At 39.8% G+C, this 23,968-nt stretch overlaps 1 protein-coding gene across 6 annotated transcripts in view; it reads left to right on the forward strand.

Moving 5' to 3' along the window:
* LOC136856828 (protein abrupt) overlaps positions 1-23,968 on the forward strand; it is a 248,091-nt gene that overhangs the window by 45,939 nt on the left and 178,184 nt on the right. For all 6 annotated transcript variants that reach the window (XM_067134990.2, XM_067134989.2, XM_068224982.1 and 3 more), the window contains exon 3: positions 21,924-22,112. In XM_067134990.2, the coding sequence (XP_066991091.2) occupies positions 21,924-22,112 (189 nt within the window). The remainder of the gene's footprint in view (positions 1-21,923; positions 22,113-23,968) is intronic.

Here is a 23,968-nt window from a genome sequence, read left to right on the forward strand (position 1 = left end):
AGCAATGCAGTCGGAGATCCATGAAGGCTCCACTCTAGGGACGTGCAAGTCCGACGAGTTGGGACACAGGTTAATTAAGTGGACTGTTATCGTCGTGGCTTTTAACGTGGAATGTAATCATCATTTCTGCCTAAATTACGTGAATATTCCTCAATAGAGTATTAAGAGATCGAAGATATTGGCATATTCGACGAGATACATCGACCAACATTTAATCTTATCCTAAATTAAATAACTAACCTAATATTCCTATGCTACTTTAAATGAAAACTCCGTAAAATGTTTTATTTTATGGAAGGATCTCCCGTTTAATGACTTAAAAATACTTTAAATGTATCAACTACATTAAAAACAAATTATTGGCAACACCAACGGATATAAAAGGAAAATATTATGTTAAATTGAAAATAAATACCTAACTTCAAGCTCTTGTTACAAATAAATACAACATCATCAATCGAAACAAAAGAGACAAAGTGTCCCTCTGCTGAAGGCTTACATGGAAAGATCAGTTATCAATCTCGCATTTTTCAAAAATAAATCACTGGGAATTATAGAATCGTCCACTTCAGAATGTTATTTCCTACCCGAATATCTCATAATATTCCGTCATTTCTCCTTTAAAAATCATCGCACTATATGTCAGTATCTGTCTATCTAGCAACTTGAAAATTACCGTTATTCTAACCATATAAAATCACCATACATGCAATAGAAATGTTTGAAAAACACAGGATCGTAACATAATATGACATCCACCAAAATCATGCATTTAAAAGACAGACTCGATCCTCTCGTACGTCCATCGGTGACCGTACCTAGATAAAAAACATCAAGTGACATTGCAACGTCTACGATAATCTTGTCTAACTACGTTGATTCTGCGCCTCCGGATACCACTGCGACGTTTGACCTGGAATACTACATTAGCACTAGGCGTCAACTCAAATGATCTACAAAATCCAACTAGCAAAGAAATGGCTTACTTACCATAGAAGATCATATTTCCTTTACGACATGACCTTAATATCTTTACGTTACCGATTATCTTGCGAAGATCCTAAACATCCCTTTAAAATCGTGCGCTCTGGTCAATCTTGTATTTAAATAGGATAAATGTGACGACCGACTACTAGTGTTCGAGAGTGCAACACCCTACAACATTATTCTAAAATACGGCCTCGTACCTAAATAAATTATTCATCACGACAACATCAAAATTCACGCATGACCAACATAGTTCCTACCGTCAATACCATCATCAGGACCTTCACATAACATCATCATAAAATTCGCAATCCCAATGACACGTCTATAATCATCACATCTCTCTATCCACGTAAATATTTTTCAAAGATCCTACCGTAACTAACACCTTATTACATCGCACAACTCGTCATGCACAGCGAATTCACAATACTAAAGAACAATCTATTCAGGCAATTACGTAAAATTACTAAATACGTTGCCGCATTAATTCCATATCACCACAATAGTATCACACTTTTATTATCAAACACTGTATTTCCACACAAGCACATAACATTTTGAAGACCACAGAATCGCACGTCGCAAAATACCGAGCTCCTCCGAGGTATTCTGAGCTCCAAGTTAAATTAGCGTTCAATACCATAACATCATTACGGTACCAATAACATCCATGTCGAAGAAACTTTCGCAAAACCTTGCTAGCAAACATTAAAGAAATCTTACACAACTATCGCATATTATCACAACGTAGTCTGGCACACCACACTAGACGTAACGATCATAAATATTACAACGCAATGTCCAACAAATAACGGTCGCTTTCAAGTTAAAATTGTTCATGTCAAAATTGACAACAAAATAAATACTACTCTACAACTACAATAAGCAATTACGTGGCGGAATATGTATAAGATATTCAAGTACTCATCCTGGGTTGTTGCTCCACGACGGTGTCACCTTCCGAGTTCAGCTCTCACTCAATAACATTATCAAGTATTGTCCACCACATTTCAGATCAGATCCTTTGAGGTCCCTCTATTTTAGTTGTTCATGTTGATACGTGCACACATTGTATCTGAATAAATAACTGCTGACGGTTCCATGTTACCTGAAACTCAGAGATATCAATTAGAACAAGGTCATACACCTTAATACAATTTTAACAGTTCAAGTGATACACTTGCCTTTTCATTCAATAACAAGATATCTTGTTTTACAATATTGTATGTTTATAATATGCCAATATCTCTTTAAATACTCCTTTCAATACAATCTTTTCCCTATGAATTCTTGCTTCCGATCTCTCTGAGATGCAGATTGAGAGTATATCAACTTCTTCAGAGACAAAACAGATTCTACTACAACATAATAATTGCAGACGGTTTGCTTTTCAGAATTCTTCTCAGCTTCTAGCTCCCATATGTTTCTGACAATTGGAAACATTTGACACATAATGTAAGACGATCTCGTACAAATCAGCTGTACTAGTAAAGGTACTTATTTAATAATTGCCGCCTCGTATTTAGGTTAGTAATCGACAGTTTCCTTTCTTCATCTCGATCGTCGGATCGTGCGAGACTAGATGTACAAGGTATGGCCCTCTCATATAAATTTATTGTTTACATATTTCATGGCCCTCAGTAACATTCTGTCGCAGATATACTGCCGTTCATGCATTCCGGAAACTTTACTTGAAGAATGCGTATTATTCATATAATCCTGCCCTATGTTTCACGATATTAACTATCTACTAATTTTTCCGAGATACCACGGGGTTTAGAGCTGGTTATCAATCTGCTGATATCTTCAATTCGGCGATGCCGTTCACGTAATTAGACAAATCAACTGCCTTCTAATTCATCTGGAGGTGTGATAACCGGATATGAGATTTCATTGACGTTATTTCTCGACATAAACTTCCAATGTGTTCACCAATCTCATCCTGACATACATTGGAAGGTTATAATATGGACTTACTGTAGTAACAAAAATCAAAATTCATGAATATCTTTGTGATCATAGCCAGTACGGTAACAATGTATAAGACATGAAAAATAGGAAATTTAATACTGTATAACCTTAGTTATGTAGCATTCATCGATTACACCTCTAATAAGAAATATTTGAGAATTACATTTTAGGCCTTCCCCTAAACTACCATTTCACTCAGCGTGAATAAAATAATTTACAGCCTAGACTATAGCGACTTTTTTCCTGACTTTGCATACCGATTTTCATCACGATAGGACAACTATAGGCCTTCCCCTAAACTACCATTTCACTCAGCGTGAGTAAAATGTTTTATAGCCTAGATTGTAGAGGCTCATCCCTCGACTTCACATACCGATTTTCATTAGACCACTAATAACATAAATAGTTGAGAATTCAATTTTAGGCCTTCCCCTAAACTACCATTTCACTCAGCGCGAGTAAAATGATTTATAGCCTAGATTGTAGAGGCTCATCCCCTGACTTCACATACCGATTTTCATTAAAGTCACTTCAACCGCTTTCTCGTGATGCGTGTACATACAGACAGACAGACAGAAATTACGGAAAAATAAAAAGTGCATTTTCTTGTTACTATGGACATGACCGATACAGAAATACAATTATTTTCAAATTCTTAGCAATGTACAGACAAAACGCTTATTTTATATATATAGATTTGATATTATGAAGTGATGATCTGAATATTGTGTTAAAATGTTTTGAATCCTTTCAATAAGCTTTTTGCATAGATATTTTGATTGGAACAGCATCCCTTATTGCGTATAGTATTTAATGCAAAATCCAGTCTCATCTTTGGTTTTGGCAATATGAAAGTGACTGATGTATGAGTGATGGTAGTAATGTCATTCCCTATGCAGCATTGTCATGATGAATGGTGTGAAAATGTTGTTCATAGGATCAGGTGGTGTATGCATTTCAGTGGACTTGGCAAAATGATATGTAACAGCACTTTTTGGCTTGGTGAGGAGGGCAATGGAAAAATACCTTGCTCCTCATTTCCCTAGTACACCTCTTCAGAGACACCTAGGCTACTTATGTCAACTGGTGCTGGATCTGTTACGGTTCACCCCAGCCTCGGGCTGAAGATTCGACATACATGCTTTATGGAAAAAGAGTTAATTTTTAAGTAGAATTGTTAGTGTAGCAAAGTGAATTTCTTATATTTCTTGGTCATACCCATTGCTATTATTATTGTTAGTATTGTTATTACATAAGCTTTTGCTTTATGATGCATAAAAAATTAAAATTATCTCAGCTTATTTAATGACTTTATTTACTGCTCTACACCTTCTTGTCTTGTTTATTACTGATTTTTAACCACCTTTTAAGTATATTTTGCATGGAAAACAAAGCATTTTTATAACCATTTTCTGAGGCCCCTAACTCTGAGCTGGTACCATATGATTGACAAGACAGGCATTCAAATATCTTTTTTTTTTTCTTTTTTTTTTTTACATCGCACCAACACAGATATGTCTTATGGTGACGATGGGATAGGAAAGGTCTAGGAAGTGGTAGAAAGCGGCCGTGGCCTTAATTAAGGTACAGCCCCGGCATTTGCCTGGTGTGAAAATGGGAAACCACAGAAAACCATGTTCAAATATCTCGGAAGTATGATTTTCAACAGGGGTACTGCAGATAAAGAAATAGTAAACAGTGTCTAGCAGTTCTGACCTTGACAACCTCATAAGACATCGACTTTGGGATAACAAAGTGCCCATGAGAATCAAGGTGTCTATGTATACGTCATACTTTGTGCCCATTCTCACATATTCTAGAAACATGTACACTGAAAGAGAGAGAGTAAATTGCAAGCATGTGACATGAAGTTTGTATGAACTACTCTTCAAAAAATACGCAAGGACCCTGTAAAGAACAATGACATCAAAATGGAACCGGAAGTGGACTCCATAGAAGAGGAGCTAAGGATTTTGAGACTAACATGGTATGGACATGTAAAGTGAATGCCTAGCACAAGAACACCACATGCATATCTAGAAAGAACAGTTGAAGGAAGAAGACCAGTGGGAAGACCTAGGAAGAGATGCCTGCACCAACTGAGAGACGATGAGGAGAGAAGAGGCGGGAACTGGGAGTCAGTGATGGGAGAGAAGGCATTTCTGGACAGACAACAATAGCGAAGGTTCATTCAACACCTCTCCACTCGATACTCTGCAGGGGTTCTATGATGATGAAGATGATGAATTACGATTGGTAGAAAATTGTAAATAAAATTTTAAATGCCTGTGGGATGGGTTTAAAGCAGTTGTTGAGGAGTGTACTACTACTGGTTTGTAGCCTTAAAGATAGTTTGTTGTTTGTTTGTCCAACCCTTGCCCCATTTCCCCACAGGGTTGGGTATGAGGTGAGATGAATTTGTCGTGGTGGGTTTTTTATGACGGATGCCCTTCCTAACATCAACCTCATCAGAGGAGTTAATGAGATGAAATGAATGACTTGATATATGATAGTAGGTAGAGGGTGAAACCCGGTGCCAACATATAGCCTACTCCTGTCGAATAGCACCAAGGGGCCTGCTCAAGGCTTAACGTCCCCATCCGACGGATGAACGGATGAATCACCATCAACACCGTCATATGCCCTCACTCCATATGAGCACTGCGGAGAGGTTTGGAATTTAATCCAGGCTTTTGGCACGCAAGCTAGTGATTAGAAATTGTATACCACCACCTCCCCTACCCTGCCGGACAACATTCTGATGGTGAAATTTTTTTCGTCCAATGGGACTCGAACAGGCTAACCTCGGTGTCAGACCATTTAGACTTCAGCGCCTTAACGATCATGGCCGCCAGGTGGGCTTTGTAGCCTTAAAGATAGTAAGAAATAATAATATAGACTCACTATATTATAACAGAGAAATAGAGAGACTAAGAAAGGTGCAGGTTAGAAGGAAATAGATTTAGGAATGATTGCAGAAGTAAGGAGAGATTGAAGGAACTTAGCAGAAAATAGTTTAGTGCAAAAGTCAGCTAAGGATAACATGATGGTAAGTATAATTAGCAGTCGTGAGAATTTTAGTAAAAGATGGAAGTGTACATATACATACTTTAAGGCAGAAACAGGTTATGGGAAAGACATTCCAGGATTCATTTCATCTATCTTGAAAACTGATTTATTTCAATATGCCCTCTGTAAGCATTTATATCCATGAGATCCAGGGAGCAGGAAGGGTACGGAATACAGTTCTACGAGAAGAAAAAAAATATTTGTTGCAGAATCCCCTACTGGGCAAGTTGGCTGTGCGGTTAGGAGCGCGCAGCTATGAGCTCGCATCCGGGAGATAGTGGGTTTGAACCCCACTGTCAGCAGCTCTGAAAAAACTGGTTTTCCATGGTTTCCCCACTTTCGCACCAGGCAAATGCTCGGACTGTACCTTAATTAAGGCCACGGCCGTTTCCTTCCCATTCTTAGGCCTTTCCTGTCCCATTGTCGCCATAAGACCTATCTGTGTCGGTGCGACGTAAAACAACTAGGAACAACAACAACTCCCCCTCCCGGTGTGGGCTGTAGGTAGCTCAATCTTGCTGCATCCATTCTTGTTGGTTTCTCGCGCTACAAAATCGGCAGAAATCCTGCACAGATGGGATAATAATGAGGCCTCTATGCACTACCTGGTCCACTGTTTTTTTGAGTCTGTAAAGCAGAGGTGGGCATGCAGGCAACAAAAGTGCGTCCCGCTGAGCAGCAGTGGGCTTTGTCTGCCCGCAACAGGACGAGTGACTCAACAGTTCAACCTGTGGCGTGTGCATCGTTATGCTATGGGTTTACACTGAGTTTACAGAACGTAGAACAGAATGTGGAATAAATGCAAAGTCTAGAGAAAGCATTTTAGACTGATTGGAACTGAAATATTTACTTTCGGTACATGAATTAAGTTAAAACATAATCAAAACATAACAATTGTACAATGAAAAAACCATAATAAATGCTTTTTCTTAAAAAAAAAATTAATTCTGGTAAGTACAACACAAAACACAATTTGTATAACTTTTTGTACTATAATGCTAGCAAGTTCAAACAACTTCATGTGAAAATAGATGTTTTCTGTCTTATTTTTACGCAAGTGAATCACTACCAGTGCTAAACGCGGTACTGTTTTTTAATGTTGCTAGTCATTGTATATCTGGTGATAAACTTTTGGTTGCACTTAAACGCAGTATGCACCTAAAAGTGTGGATCTCATACGTGACTTTTTATTTTCATTATAGAAAAAGTTGCTCACATGAACACATCATTCCAAACATAGAAATTATCTTTGCAACCCTTTGATGGAGACAAGGGAAGCGGTCTTGCGGTAAATGTTTATAGAATTCTAAAATGTTTCCACTTGAAGTTCTAAAAATATACTGTATTTCGGTGTTGAATCACCCTTCCAATGACTTCTAGTTGTACATTCCCCGGGACATCATCAGTATTTAAGGAAAATGGTGTAAAGAATAGCAGAAAGTCTGTTTCTAAAGAATTTAGGTCTTTGAATCATCGATAAAATTATCTGTAGAGACAGGAGAGTCTTTCAATATAGGCCTATACATACATACATACATACATACATACATACATACATACATACATTAAAGACTGTTATGCCTTTCAGCGTTCAGTCTGCAAGCCTCTGTGAATTTACTAAATGTCGCCACAATCCTCTGTTTGCAGCTAGTGCTGTGGCCTCATTTAGTTCTATACCTCTTATCTTTAAATTGTTAGAAACTGAGTCTAATCATCGTCGTCTTGGTCTCCTTCTACTCCATAACAGAGTATTGTGCAGATATACACGTTCATATAACGAATATTTCACATACATTACAGCACTATACACAATCACAATAAAATACTATACAATACGACATACAGTACGCAGTAGCTTCATTGAACACCCTACTATCTCGGAGCTCAGCTCTCGGCAACTGCAGGAAGTGTCGGAAACCGCACGCGCCAGCGGCCAGTAGTGGCCTGTCATCGGTGGCCAAAGTCAAGCGAGAAAGTCCTTGCCAATCATAAATAAAGACCCTGTATTTGAGATTCAGGAGGTCAGTTAGACTGCATCACTATTAATGACATACTAATTTTAATGTAATGAGCATGCACATGTTTTTTTTTTTTTTTTTTTTTTTTTCATAAAGTACAGTTTTAGGCTACTAAGGTTTATACATGTAATCCACAACATATTAAATTTTAATCTTACCCTTGTTTGATGTGATGAAGTGCAGCAACTCGGCATGTTGAGTGAGATTATTGAAAATTATGGAATGAAAAGCAATGAAAAAAAGAGTAAGACTATATTGTTGACTAGAGGAGAAAGAGAAGGATATTTTTGGTTTTTTATAATTTTATTAAGGAACAAAACCGTGAAATTTTGGAGAGCTTCAAGTACTTGTAAAGCAAACTGATGCCGGATCTGGGGCTGGACATGGAGATATTAAAAGGATTCAATAAGGAAATGCATTCTACCAGTGTGTGAAGAAACTGGTGTCTAGGATAGTAATACCAGTAAAGTGTAGAGTGATGTATAAGATGTATTACTGCATAATAATGGCATATGCAGCAGAGCACTGACAAAAGGATAGTCTGAGAATAAAATTCCAGGCTGGTGAAGTTAAATTTTTAAGAATTACGATAGGGAAAACAAGAAAGGACAGAGTAACAAATGAGGATGTTAGGAAGGAAATCGGAGTGGAAAAACTTTACAACAGAATGAAGAGTGATAAATTTAGGAAGTTGGACATGTTAGAGAAATGAAAGAAAGTAGAATGCCGAAGAAGACAACAGAGACCCAGATAAAAGGACGGGGACAAGAGGGAGACCATATATTGCATTTACCATACAATTTATCAGAATTTATGGGAAAACCCACTCAGGAAAATAAGGGGGGTCCGTTCTTATGTAGCCTTGTACTTTTAAAATTTTAAAGAAACGTTTCCTGGAACCCCTTTATAATTGAAAACACAGGAAATCATTCAAAGTAGAAAGAGGATTTTTTCTCACCGAGTATTGACTTAATAGTGCTCAAGCCCTCTCCTGAATTAATTGTTGAACCTTTTACTTTGATCCGTATGGGTGGGGGATGCAGATGAAGAGTACACCCACGGTATCCCCTGCCTGTTGTAAGAGGCGACTGGAAGGGGCCCTAGGCGCTCTCAACTTGGGAGTGTGGGTTGGCGACCACGGGCCACTTAGCTGACTCCTGGCATTGCTTCCGCTTGTGCCAGGCTCCTCACTTTCATCTATGCTGTCCAACCTCCCTTGGTCAACTCTTGTTCTTTTCCAACCCTGATAGTTTTAGAGCATTCAAGGCCTAAGGAGCTTTTTCATTTTCACGTCCTCTGTGGCCCTTGTCTTTCTTTGCCTGGTACTACATTTTTCAAAGTGTTGGATATATCTCTCTCTCTCTCTCTCTCTCTCTCTCTCTCTCTCTCTCTCTCTCTCTCTCTCTCTCTCTCTCTCTCTCTCTCTCTCTCTCTCTCTCTCTCTCTCTCTCTCTCTCTCTCTCTCTCTCTCTCTCTCTCTCTCTCTCTCTCTCTCTCTCTCTCTCTCTCTCTCTCTCTCTCTCTCTCTCTCTCTCTCTCTCTCTCTCTCTCCTCTCTCTCTCTCTCTCTCTCTCTCTCTCTCTCCTCTCTCTCTCTCTCTCTCTCTCTCTCTCCTCTCCTCTCTCTCTCTCTCTCTCTCTCTCTCTCTCTCTCTCTCTCTCTCTCTCTCTCTCTCTCTCTCTCTCTCTCTCTCTCTCTCTCTCTCTCTCTCTCTCTCTCTCTCCTCTCTCTCTCTCTCTCTACTCTCTCTCTCTCTCTCTCTCTCTCTCTCTCTCTCTCTCTCTCTCTCTCTCTCTCTCTCTCCTCTCTCTCTCTCTCTCCTCTCTCTCTCTCTCTCTCTCTCTCTCTCTCCAGTGCCTGTGTGAGGGGCGGCTAAGGGATGATTGAAATTAGAACCATGAGAATACTTGTGAATTGGTACCATTACGTGCAGAACGCTGTGGGTACTTGCGACTAGTACCACCTTGCGAGGGAAAACACAGGTCTAAGCAGTACCATTATGCAAGAAACACTATGGCTCTGGGCGTTGTTTGTGATAATGGTTGTGTGTTTATTTCACCGATCAGTTCCACTGTGTTCAGAATGGGTCTGCATTTTCCATGAATAGCACTACTTTGTGAGAAACACCATGGGTCTATGTTGCCTGTGATTAGTGCCACCAAGTGTGAAACACCATGGGTTTCACTGGCGCCCATGATTAGTACCACTATGTAAGTAAAACCCTGGGTCTGCTTTGCCTGAGCGGAGTAGTACCATTATGGGAGGAACACCATGGGTTTGTGTTGCCTGTGGGCATTGCCATAATGTGTGATACACCATGGCTCTAATTGCATATGATTAGTTCCTCTAAGTGAGGAACACCACGGGAATACCGGCGCCCATGATTAGTCACTCTGTGAGGAACACCCTGGGTCTGCGTTGCTTGTGAGTAGTGTCCTTATGTGCAAAACACCATGGGTTATGTTACCTGTGAGTAGTGTCATTGTGTGTGACATACGTAGTGTCATTGTGTGTGACATACCATGGGTCTACATTACCTGTGATAAGTAACACCATGCGAGAAATACGAGTCTACGTTACCTGTGATTAGTACGACTATAGGATGAACACCATGGTTCTGTTTTACCAGTGATTAGTACCATTATGGGCGGCCGTTGACCTAGTTGGACCCCTTTAGATGATAAGTATCATCCCAATAATGAAGGCATTGTGAATTGGATCCACTGATTTTGTTTCGTGATCATTTTTTCATCATTTGTTTTAGATTCTAGTCAGTGGATACATTTTGAAGTTTTAATTTTCGTTTCGTTCACATCTTACTATTAGGAGCCGATGGCCAAGCTGTTAGGACCCTTTAAAAAAGAAACATCATCACCCTTTTACTTTGTGAGATAAGACATTGCTCACATCTTGTGGTTGAAATGCATAGAACAACAGTTCAATACCAGGCTGAAAGTTAGGTTCAGCAACTTTCCTACTTTGCAGGAGTTTTACAGCCAAATTCCTTTGCAAGTTTATCTGAGACTCCATAAGGAGGTACTATTACGTGCAGAACACTATGAGTACTTGTGACTAGTACCACCTTGTGAGGAAAAACACAGGTCTACGTTACATAGGAGCAGTACCATCATGTGAGAAACGCTACAGGTCTGGGCGTTGTTTGTGATAATGGATGTGTGTTTATTCCGACAGTATTAGAGCATAATACCAATATAAATGGTCCGTTATTGGACATTATAAATTTTCCAGCTAACTCATTCCTGGTTGCCAGCGTTTCGCCCCCGTGTGCTAGGCTGGGCTCATCAGTTGGTACTAGCACACCCACCAAGACGCTGGATAGTGCATACCGTGGAGGCCACTGCGTAGGCTAACTGTAGCCACCAGCAGTGCCAATGCACTATGAGAGACCTTGTCTCATTATCAAAAATTGATACCTGCTTGGCCATCAGATGATGTAGGTGTTGATTCCCATAGGGAATCAGAAATAATTGTTCCGAATGAGTAAATTTATAATACCAATATAAATGGTCCGTTATTGGACATTATAAATTTTCCAGCTAACTCATTCCTGGTTGCCAGCGTTTCGCCCCCGTGTGCTAGGCTGGGCTCATCAGTTGGTACCTAGCACACCCACCAAGACGCTGGCCAAGCAGGTATCAATTTTTGAGAATGAGACAAGGTCTCTCATAGTGCATTGGCTCTGCCGGTGGCTACAGTTAGCCTACGCAGTGGCCTCCACGGTATGCACTATCCAGCGTCTTGGTGGGTGTGCTAGGTACCAACTGATGAGCCCAGCCTAGCACACGGGGGCGAAACGCTGGCAACCAGGAATGAGTTAGCTGGAAAATTGATAATGTCCAATAACGGACCATTTATATTGGTATTATAAATTTACTCATTCGGAACAATTATTTCTGATTCCCTATGGGAATCAACACCTACATCATCTGATGGCCAAGCAGGTATCAATTTTTGATAATGAGACAAGGTCTCTCATAGTGCATTGGCACTGCCGGTGGCTACAGTTAGCCTACGCAGTGGCCTCCACGGTATGCACTATCCAGCGTCTTGGTGGGTGTGCTAGGTACCAACTGATGAGCCCAGCCTAGCACACGGGGGCGAAACGCTGGCAACCAGGAATGAGTTAGCTGGAAAATTTATAATGTCCAATAACGGACCATTTATATTGGTATTATAAATTTACTCATTCGGAACAATTATTTCTGATTCCCTATGGGAATCAACACCTACATCATCTGATGGCCAAGCAGGTATCAATTTTTGATAATGAGACAAGGTCTCTCATAGTGCATTGGCACTGCCGGTGGCTACAGTTAGCCTACGCAGTGGCCTCCACGGTATGCACTATCCAGCGTCTTGGTGGGTGTGCTAGGTACCAACTGATGAGCCCAGCCTAGCACACGGGGGCGAAACGCTGGCAACCAGGAATGAGTTAGCTGGAAAATTTATAATGTCCAATAACGGACCATTTATATTGGTATTATAAATTTACTCATTCGGAACAATTATTTCTGATTCCCTATGGGAATCAACACCTACATCATCAAGTATTAGAGCACTCGAGGCCTAAGGAGTCTTTCATTTTCACACCCTTCGTGGCCCTTGCATCCTTTGGCCGATATCTTCATTTTTCAGTTCTACTTGCATCTGTGAAAGTCTTCTTTTGGTTTTAAAGCTTATCAGGCAGATATCTTTCATGTATTCCCGTGTGGGAGGGGGTAGTAGAATAACACCCTCGGTATCCACTGCCTGTCGTAAGAGGCGACTGAAAGGGGCCCCAGGGGCTGTCAACTTAGGAGTGTGGTTTGGAGACCACGGGGGCCTTAGCTGAGACCTGGCATTGCTTCCACTTACTTGTGCCAGGCTCCTCGCTTTCATCTATCCTATCCGACCTCGCTAGTCAGCTCTTGTTCTTTTCCAGACCCGAGTCAGCTCTTGTTCTTTTTCAGACCCGACGGTATTAGAGCACTCAAGGCCTAAGAAGTCTTTCATTTTCACACCCTTTGTGGCCCTTGTATTCCTTTGGCCGATATCTTCATTTTTCAAAGTGTCGGATCCCTTCCCTTTTTTCTCTCTGATTAGAGGATGGTTGCCAAGTTGTACTTCCTCTTAAAACAATAATCACCACCACCACCTCTTTCACATGCAGCAACCTCTGTCACTGTGTGTAGTTGGCTGTTTCATGAATGCTTGTTCCCAATATAGAAAGAATAGTAAATAAAAATTATGGGCAGTAAATTACAGTATGCTATACCCTAATGTACACTGACTGAGCAAATGTCATGGGATAGCGGAGCACTGATGCGCAGGTGTGTTGTCTGCGCACCACACGCCCCCTGTGCCAGTGGCAGTTGTATAGGAGACCTTATGAGCATTGGCTGTGCATGTGACAGGTGTAACATGGAACGTCGTCGTGAGCTGACACCGTTCGAACAGGGTATGGTGGTCGGTGCCCGACGGATGGGAAGTGCGATTTCGGAAGTGGTGCGGGAATTCGGCTTCACACGATCAACCATGTCCAGGGTGTATCGTGAGTGGTTGAATGCGGGTGTCACAGTCCACAACAGACGAACGACCGGCCGTCCAGCCACCCTCGATGACCGTGACCGGCGACATCCGAGACGGATTGTCAATAGTGACAGATGGGCAACCGTGCAACAAATCACGGCTCAATTCAACACAGGCCGTGCTAGACACGTCTCCCAGTGGACAATCTGTAGGAACATGGGTTCTGTGGGGTATGGGAGCCGGCGCCGCACACGGGTGCCACTGTTAACCCAATGTCATCGGGCACAACGAAGCGCATTTGTCGCCAGTCACTAGGGATGGACACTGGAACAATGGTGTAACGTGATACAGTAGGACAAAACACGATTTCAAATGCACCATGCCGCAGGCACCGCAGACCACATGAAGCGATGGATCCCGCCTGCCTCGAAGGTGCGGTCCAGGGCGCTGGTGTCTCTGTTATTTTCCTGGTATGGAATGTGCCCCCTAGTTGTTCTGGAAGAGACTTTGAATGTTACGCGGTATGTTGAGCTGGTCAGAGACCATCTCCACCCATTTTTGGCCTTCCAGCACCCAGACGGTTCTGCGGTATTTCAAGATGATAACGCGCCGCCACATCGCTCCCACATCACCCGGGAATGGTTCCAGGAACATGTAGCGGAGGTCCAACGACTGCCATGGCCACCCAGGAGCCCTGATATGAGCCCTATCGAGCATATCTGGGATGTCCTGGAACGCAGGCTCCGTGCCATGGATCCTGCACCCACGAACAGACCAGCATTGGCGGCCGCTCTGCAAACGATTTGGTGTCAGCTGCGTCCATAGGACTACCAGGGACTTGTCGACTCACTTCCATGGCATCTCGCTGCAGTTCGCAGGGCCAGAGGAGGCCTCACACGCTATTAGGTGACTATCCCATGACATTTGCTAAGTCAGTGTATACCAAATGTAAATAAATGCAGACTATAGCCACCCACTCAAATTCTTGCAAAAATCAGTTTCTTCCCATACATTATACTGTATATTAAAACTGCATTTGCATAACATTCAGCAAAGCTGTTAATGTGACTGTGTTGCCAGGTGACCACAAGCAAATTGGTGGGCGCTCGGCATGCTGTAATGCCTAGCACTCAAAATTTGGACAAGACTCGCCTATAATAGGAAGAATAAACTTCTTACTGAAATCAGTTGAGTGATTTCAAAAGTTTCTCTCCATATATAAACACAGAAATCTTCTCTCTTTATAATATTAATATAGATGTAGTAAATGTGTATTTGTTGTGCGACTGAGTGAGCGAGTTGGCTGTGCAGTTAGGGTCACGCAGCTGTAAGCTTGCGTTTGGGAGATAGTGGTTTTGAACCCCATTGTTGGCAGCCCTGAATATTCTTTTCCATTGTTTCCCATTTTCACACCAGGCAAATACTGGGGCTTTACCTTTACCTTAATTAAGGCCACAGTTGCTTCCTTCCCTCTTCTAGCCCTTTCCTATCCCATCATTGCCATAAGACCAGTATGTGTTGGTGTGACATAGCAAATTGTAAAAATATATCTTTGTTTAACCTCTTAGCATAAAAGCCCGAGTATACTCAGAATTTTATATATTTGTATAAAATAAAAACCAGAGTATACTCGGGAATGTTGCTCACTGATCAGTACCTAATTTAAAGGCCCGAATATACTCGTTTCTTGTTGTTTTTCAGTATTTCTGCCAGATATTTATAAAATTATTACTTCAGCTTCCTATTTTTGCCAAAAGATGTCTCTGACTCAACCATAGTGGATGTCGGTGACTCAGGCAGCTCATTCTTGCGGCCTTTCCATATTTATTGCTATCTACTGTAAGTATACTTCGTCTGTTAGGTGAAAATGGAGAGTGAAGAAGAGTTTGACATTGAGTTTAGTGAGCCTGGATTGTAGAGCTTCATTCCCTGACTTTACGTACCAATTCTCTTCACAATAATAATTGAGAAGCGTTTTTTCAAAACTCGACATTTACAGCAAACATCATTTTTCAGGAAATGTGTTTTTTTATTTCCACTTAGAAGCATATGCATGAAACATTTCAAATTTCCGTCGATGTTAGTTCCAGTGCAAATATTCTGGTAAAATGGAACTTCACATTAATACCCTAACTGAATGATATACTTTTGTTTACGGAATTATTTACTTATTTTTATTTTTGTTATTTTGTGAATAATATTTTTTGAAAATTTATTTATTTATTTATTTATTTATTTAATATTTATTTATTTATTTATTTATTTATTTATTTATTTATTTATTTATTTATTTATTTATTTATTTATTTTTGAGCTCCATTGTCATACATTTTTTTAATATAGGCTACTTGGTATTGTAAGATTACATAATATTATTAGATTCTAATATACTGAGCATCAAGCAGTGTAACATAAAACAAAATAAGGTATTAACCTATAATATCAATCCCATTGTAATGAATGAACACATTAATATCACACAGGTTAAATTAAAGTCTTACAAAATAAAGTCAATTAATATTTAAAAACTCATCAACACACTTAGCCATCAGAAGGCTGTTACTTGTCTTCTAACACGACCCTGTAGAAATTCACAGCATCATCCGGTATTTCAAAAAACTTCAACAGAGCTTGAACATCCTTCTTCTTTTCTTTGCTCACCACATTTTACATACATACATACATACATACATTACATACATTATCATTATAGACTGTTATGCCTTTCAGCGTTCAGTCTGCAAGCCTCTGAGAATTTACTAAACGTCGCCACAATCCTCGATTTGCAACTAGTGTTGTGGCCTCATTTAGTTCTATACCTCTTATCTTTAAATCGTTAGAAACCGAGTCTAACCATCGTCGTCTTGGCCTCCCTCTACTTCTCTTACCCTCCATAACAGAGTCCATTATTCTCCTAGGTAACCTATCCTCCTCCATTCGCCTCACATGACCCCACCACCGAAGCCGGTTTATGCGTACAGCTTTGTCCATCGAGTTCATTCCTAAATTAGCCTTTATCTCCTCATTCCGAGTACCCTCCTGCCATTGTTCCCGCCTGTTTGTTCCAGCAATCATTCTCGCTACTTTCATGTCTGTTACTTCTAACTTATGAATAAGATATCCTGAGTCCACCCAGCTTTCGCTCCCGTAAAGCAAAGTTGGTCTGAAAACAGACCGATGTAAAGATAGTTTCGTCTGGGAGCTGACTTCCTTCTTACAGAATACTGCTGATCGCAACTGCGATCTCACTGCATTTGCTTTACTACACCTTGACTCAATCTCTCTTACTATATTACCATCCTGGGAGAACACACAACCTAAATACTTGAAATTATCGACCTGTTCTAGCTTTGTATCACCAATCTGACATTCGATTCTGTTGAATTTTTTACCTACTGACATCAATTTAGTCTTCGAGAGGCTAATTTTCATACCATACTCATTGCACCTATTTTCAAGTTCCAAGATATTAGACTGCAGGCTTTCGGCACAGTCTGCCATTAAGACCAAGTCGTCAGCATAGGCCAAACTGCTTACTACAATTCCACCTAACTGAATCCCTCCCTGCCATTTTATACCTTTCAGCAGATGATCCATGTAAACTACAAACAGCAAAGGTGAAAGATTACAGCCTTGTCTAACTCCTGTAAACTTCTTTGGTAAAATACTTCATGGCTGGATTTCATTTTCAGAACTTCAACTCCCACTGGGCATGCAAAGTAGGTATCCTGTACTAATACAGAGACTCTTTTATGTCTCTTATTATATGTGATAACATGTCGACTATCCATTTTAAATGGCAACCTAGCGCGTAGTACCTTCTGTGAACTCTCTTTTAGTTCTTTGATTTCCCAGTCCCTGCTCAGAATTTTAAGGGTGCCATGCTTCTCTAAGATATCATAGTATTGTTTGGGAGACAGTATGTTTTCCTGTCTTCTGTAAGATTTCTCATTTCTACCGAACACTCTGTCTGGAGCCATGTAGCTGTGTCCCCGAATAGGGAAGAAATGTAGAATATTACTGAATAATGTGCTTATTTCCAAGAAAGCAGTAAGTGTGGCCAGGATGACACTGTTTTTGTTTTGGCTGCTACAAGAGTCTGAGATTAAATGTATCGTGGTAGGGCCATCTTTGTGCAGTTTCTTTTCCAGGTTAAAAAGAAAGTCCAATAAAGCTGAAGCAACTTGGTTGCAACCTCTTGAAGATCCTGTCTAGCCAAGTATAGAAAAATATGTCCTCCTTTCTCTGCTCCTTTGAGTGAATCATGATGCAGAGATTGTATAATCACACTTGTCTAGCATAGAAAACCTCACTCACTGATAACTTTGGAATTGGTTGATTCTGTTACATGTCAAAACATATCTTGATGACACCTGGGTTTTCTTCTTTCATTATTTGATAAAACCGCTTTGCACGAAGTTTATGAAATCTATAACTTGTCCTCAGTTCATTCTTCTTCTCTAGGCATGTTTCTGTCTGTATTTTCATCAGACTAATTTTATAAGTGGATCAGGTATCAGTGTGAGGAGTTTTGAATGACAGATTGAAACACTTATAGACTATATACTTGTATTTTGACAGTGAGCACAGTTTCAATCCAGAACTTTTCCTTTCTTCACAGAATGTCTTCCACATCTTATTGACTGAGAGATATGATGGTAAATATCCTCTCTTAGACTTTCCTCTGCCATGATGGCTCTCTCTGCTTTTATACCTTTTGATGTGATTCTTAGTGGCAACTGTTATGTCCTTGTGTTCCTTGCCTGTTCTGTCACCACCTCGATTTTCCTTAAGTAACTTCGCAGTATGATGAAACCTACTAGCCAAATAAGATAATCTGTCATTTGACATGCCAGTAATTCCTTAAAAAGTTGCAGCACAGACAGGAAGTATTTCACCAGTTTTCTTCCTAATGCTGTACTTCACAGAAACAGTTTTCTTCTTCCTAGCACTTTCAGTGTTCACTACCCTGCACTGCGGTGTAGAAACGTGCATATGCTTCAGTAGAAAATTGTCTTGATCGATCTTGTTTAAAGAAGTCACATGATGATGGAATTCTGTGATATCTTCATAGCAGAGTTCAGTAGCTTTGCATAGTTTCATCATTTTAGTTTCTGTACTTGTGGGCAAGTCTTTGAGTCCATGAATGCATTTACTATTAGGTTCGTTTTTAGTTCTAGCCAGCTTTCCAGGTACTCTCTTCTTGTATCTAGACTTTCTTCCACCGACACATTCCTGAACCAGCACGCCAGCTTCAGTATCTTCAGATTCATTATTCATACTGTTATAGAGTGAAATAGTTCCTCACACAGTAACTTGCTTAAAACTTCTCAGGAAGTGAGTTTTATTCTGTCGACGTCAATGAGGGCTAATCGCGGGAACATGTGGCATGCAGTTCCAAGAATACATCCTTTCAATAAAGGTGTCCGGCGTTCCATTGTTCCACAGAATAACACTTCTGATTATCCATGAGAATGCCACGTGATTAATAGTTAACTGCATTTATCGAGTTTTGCTTTAACTTTCCGAGAGGATATATCGACTTTTGCAAAAACCTAGTGATTTCAACCACTTCTATACACGGCAAATATCGACTTATGCAAAGGATGATTACACAGAATGGTGAGCAAGGTCAAACTGATAACATTAGCATGCATAACTCAATTTCAAAATTTTTTGCATTTATCGAGTTTTGCAAAAACGCTCCTCAATTAGGTATTAAATTAATGTTGTAATGGTCCATATTTTCAATACTATAATATGCAATATTATAGAATTACATTACTAAACTAGGGACTAGTTTCAGCCTTGGCTGGCCATCTTCAGCCTTAATGTAATACATCTAATAGGCCTAACTAAACTAATGTACAAACACACAATTAACATTAAAATCTGGGATGAACTACGTGTAAAATCTGAAAAATAATAATAAATAATTATGTTAATTGTGTGTTTGCACATTCGTTTTTATGTCAGTTGTGTGTTTGTACATTTGTTTAGTTATTAGATGTATTACATTAAGGCTGAAGATGGCCAGCCAAGGCCAAAACTGGTCCCTAGTTTAGTAATGTAATTCAATAATATTGCATATTATAGTACTGAAAGAGGTGGACCATTACAACATTAATTTAATAATTGTTATTGTGATCACAATTCAATACAGATCAAAACCATGAAGTTTATATCCTATGGCAATTGTCTTCAGCCATTTTCTAATGATGCATATATGTAACGTATGTACAGACAGACATGACGGAAAATTACAAGGAGCATTTTCTTATTACTGTGCACACGATCGATACAGAAATACCATTCTTTTAAAATTCTGAGCAATGTAAAGACAAAACTCTTTATTATATATGTTTTCAAGTGTCTAGTGCAAATGAATAGACAATGCATACTATTTTCTAGTACACCTTAATTAAGTGGAATCTGTCTTTAGCAGAATTTTTTTTCCTTGTTCCTTGTGATTCCATTGAAGACATGTTTTGTTGTACAACATTTTAATCTTATTTTGAATTCTTCTTACATCAAATACAAATTACCAAGCTCGATAGCTGCAGTCGCTTAAGTGCTGCCAGTATCCAGTATTCAGGAGATAGTGGGTTCGAACCCCACTCTCGGCAGCCCTGAAGATGGTTTTCCGTGGTTTCCCATTTTCACACCAGGCAAATGCTGGAGCTGTACCTTAATTAAGGCCACGGCCGCTTCCTTCCCAGTCGTAGCCCATTCCTGTCCCATCGTCGCCATAAGACATATCTGTGTCGGTGCAACGTAAAGCCAATAGCAAATACAAATTTCCATGGGATGGCAATTATGACAATTACAATTATGACACATGAATGTACATTACATTAAAATTCAAAATCAAATTTTGGTAACTGCAAAAGTGGGTGGTAATACTATACAGCATAAAATAGTGGTGTTTGTGCCACACCAAGGTTCTCTTGTGTCGCACCATTCTTGAAGAACAAGACAAGAGGGATTCATGAAAGAAGGAAGGACTCCCTTTACATTAGATGCCATAATATCACAGTCAAAAGGAAACTAGATGTGAAGACCTACAATATTGGAACCCGATTCTTGGCTTTCTTTTATACCAGAAGGAAGAGATCAAATCAAGATCAGCAATAATACAAAACAATATTAAATTGCAAAGGGCCACAGAGAGCAAGGAAGTAAGTACCTCACCCCAAGCCGTTGACAGGGAGTGCCATGTTAACTTATGTGCCTCAGAATCTGGGGAACAACATGAGGGGCGGAAAAAAACATAATCATGCACATGCTAAGTAATTATCTCGTCAACAACAGGTACTTCAGCTAGTATTAAATATTAACAGAATACATTAAATTGATCACTTTTATTACCAGTACAGTAGACATGTGAAAACAGATCAAAAGTTATCAGAATATATTAACTGGGTGAGTTAGCCGCGCGGTTAGGGACGTGCAGCTGTGAGCTTGCATCCGGGAGATAGTGGGTTTGAATCAGCAGCCCTGAAGATGGTCTCCGTGGTTTGCCATTTTCACACCAGGCAGACTGGGGCTGTACCTTAATTAAGGCTACGGTTGCTTCCAACTCCTAGGCCTTTCCTATCCCATCGTCGCCATAAGGCTTATCTGTGTCAGTGCGACTTAAAGCCACTTGCAAAAAAAAAATTAAACAGATAACTTTCCTTACCAGTGCAGTACTGTACTCTACATTATCCAGCAGTGAGAAAGAGTTTTCTCAGTTGCATTGTTCTTACTCTTGATTGCCAGACTTTCCACTAAAACTTAAGCCTCAGAAATTACACCAAGCATAACCAAATCATTCTGTAGTAGGGTGAATTCCTGTAGCTCCTTTAAACTTCTGACATCATCTTGATAAGTCTTCATCGAGTGAGTTTGCTGTGCAGTTAGGAGTGCGCAGCTGTGAGCTTGCATTCAGGAGATAGTGGTTTCAAACCCCACTGTCAGCAGCCCTGAAAATGCTTTTCCATGGTTTCCCATTTTCACACCAGGCTTCCTTCGCTTCCTTCCCACTCCTAGCTCTTTTCTATCCCATCTTCGCCATAAAACCTATCAGTGTTTGTGAAACGTAAAGCAGACTGTGAAAAAAAAAGTAATAATTTGTTGTGTTTCCTTTTTGTGCTGATGTGAAATATGTTTTGTGCCTTTCATAGTCAAGTCATCTGAATTTTTTTTTTTTTTCTTTTTTCCGGAGTGTGTGAAGGGATCCATTGTAATGTTAAATATTTGCACTACAAGTTCAGGGATATATTTTGGATGTCTGTGAGCAAATTGTGTTATTGCTTACAAAATTATAGGGACTATTTCAACTGAGTTATTTTATTTTGGTTACAGGAAAATCCATGCCAACATCCCATTGTAATACTGAAGGACGTAAGTTATGAAGATGTAACTGCCTTGCTGAACTTCATGTACCAAGGGGAAGTTTATATCACTCAGGATAGACTTGCACCCTTCTTGCACACAGCTGAATTGCTACAAGTTAGAGGCTTGGCTGGGGCCACTAATCCATTCAAAGAATCTGTAAGTCTCTCTGAAAACCATAAAAGTAGTTAGTGGGACATAAAATCATAACATGAACGAATCTGTCTCTTTGAGTGATGAGTACATTTTTGGAGCATTAACATCTTAAACCACTTTATGTAATGTATACGTGATGTGTGGAACATCCCGAGTATTGTTACATGTATTCTATATGGTCATCTAAGTTTCAGTGTTTTATGCACAGTGAGACGATTTAACTAAGAATTGGTTGCGTGGTGTTTTTCCTGTTGCCAAATGTGACAGTCGCCGTGTGACAGCAGAATCGCATTTATGCCATCCTACAACAGTATCGTGAAGTTTTGTTTTGTTTTTTTACTTACCGACGTTATAAAAGATGATGCTGAAACTGGCCACTTTCATTGTCCACAAATGTTTGGCACCCCTTAGTTCACATTGCATAATGTCATTTATCTGGCAGTTATGTTGTTTCAGTTCTTCTAGAGTTTGCAGACTCGCAAAGAGGTGGAACCGGGCCATGTCCAAGAAAAGTATTAAATTTGGGTCTATTTCACCATTGTGTATACTGTACTATTCCCGTCCTAGAAAAGTCTTCCGGCACCGTCGGAGAGCTGCTTGTTAACAGTTCGTAAAGAAAAATCAGGGCGATAAATAAACCAATATCTCAGGACATACCAAGTACCATAGGTGCGGGAAACAGCAACATAAATCCATGAAAAATTAAATACGGGGTAAGATGGATTTATTAGCTAAGAACATTATTGAATATTCATACTATAATCACAATTAATCAAATAAAAGCTTGAAATAGGCTCAAATAAATGCCAAAATAAAAATATGTGCCGAGCACATCATAAACAAATTAATTACAAATTACATGGAAAGTTGGGCAGTGTCCAGAATAAATGGTAAAATATATACAATTGAATCTTGGGGAACACTGCACTTCACTTTGAGTCGACAAAGTTAAGCTCAACATGTTTAATCCCACATGGGTTTAGTTTCATATAAATGGCCTCTAAGTCATACCATGATAGAAGAAAATTAAACTAGATCTGATCCATAATCACATATATCTACGTACAACAATTATCAACAAATCAAGTTTATCCAGGGGTCCTTAACATATAGCTACACTGAATTTACAGACAGACCGTTCTGTCGCAATTTGGACAGCTTGAAAGCTGACATCCCATCAAAGTGAGCTTCGGGCTCATATTTAAGATACAAGTCTTTAAACAACATTGACAATGACACATTGACATCAGTAAAATAAATTTGACACAATTAAATATAAACACAAAATCAATCACTTAAAAACTGCGAATAAAATGGAAAAAACAAGGAGAAAATCACTGTGTGTCCGCTTATCTGAAGTAGAATTATACATGAAGTGAAACGCTTCTTATTGGAAACCAGTGGGAAATCCTGACCCAGTTACATACACATCGAGGGTAGGTCACATCACCTGGCACGTCATGGCATATATCTGCTATCACTTCTTATTGCTCCAGCTGTAAGATGGCCTGTCTAGCAAACGATGACATCCGGTAATTGTATCTTTACTGCTTGCCTGAGAGAACCTAACATATTGGGGTACACATTTAACGCTGCAACTTACTGTTCTGTTTATTGTAAAATAACTAGGCCTCTGCTCAACTCAGTGCTCTTCACTATGCATTAATACAGCCTCAATCACACATTTCATTTCAAACACAGCTAAATTATAAAACAAACGGCACATCCGGCCTTACACCTCGCGGTACAAGAGTTCAAATCTTGCTGTATCAATGAACAACTCAGGCAAATCAAGCCCTTCTCTGTTTACTCAGCCATAACAAGTACCTTTCCCCTTTATTGAATTTTCACAGGCATCT

This window comes from Anabrus simplex, chromosome 1, assembly GCF_040414725.1.
Source record: "Anabrus simplex isolate iqAnaSimp1 chromosome 1, ASM4041472v1, whole genome shotgun sequence".
Taxonomy (NCBI): domain Eukaryota; kingdom Metazoa; phylum Arthropoda; class Insecta; order Orthoptera; family Tettigoniidae; genus Anabrus; species Anabrus simplex.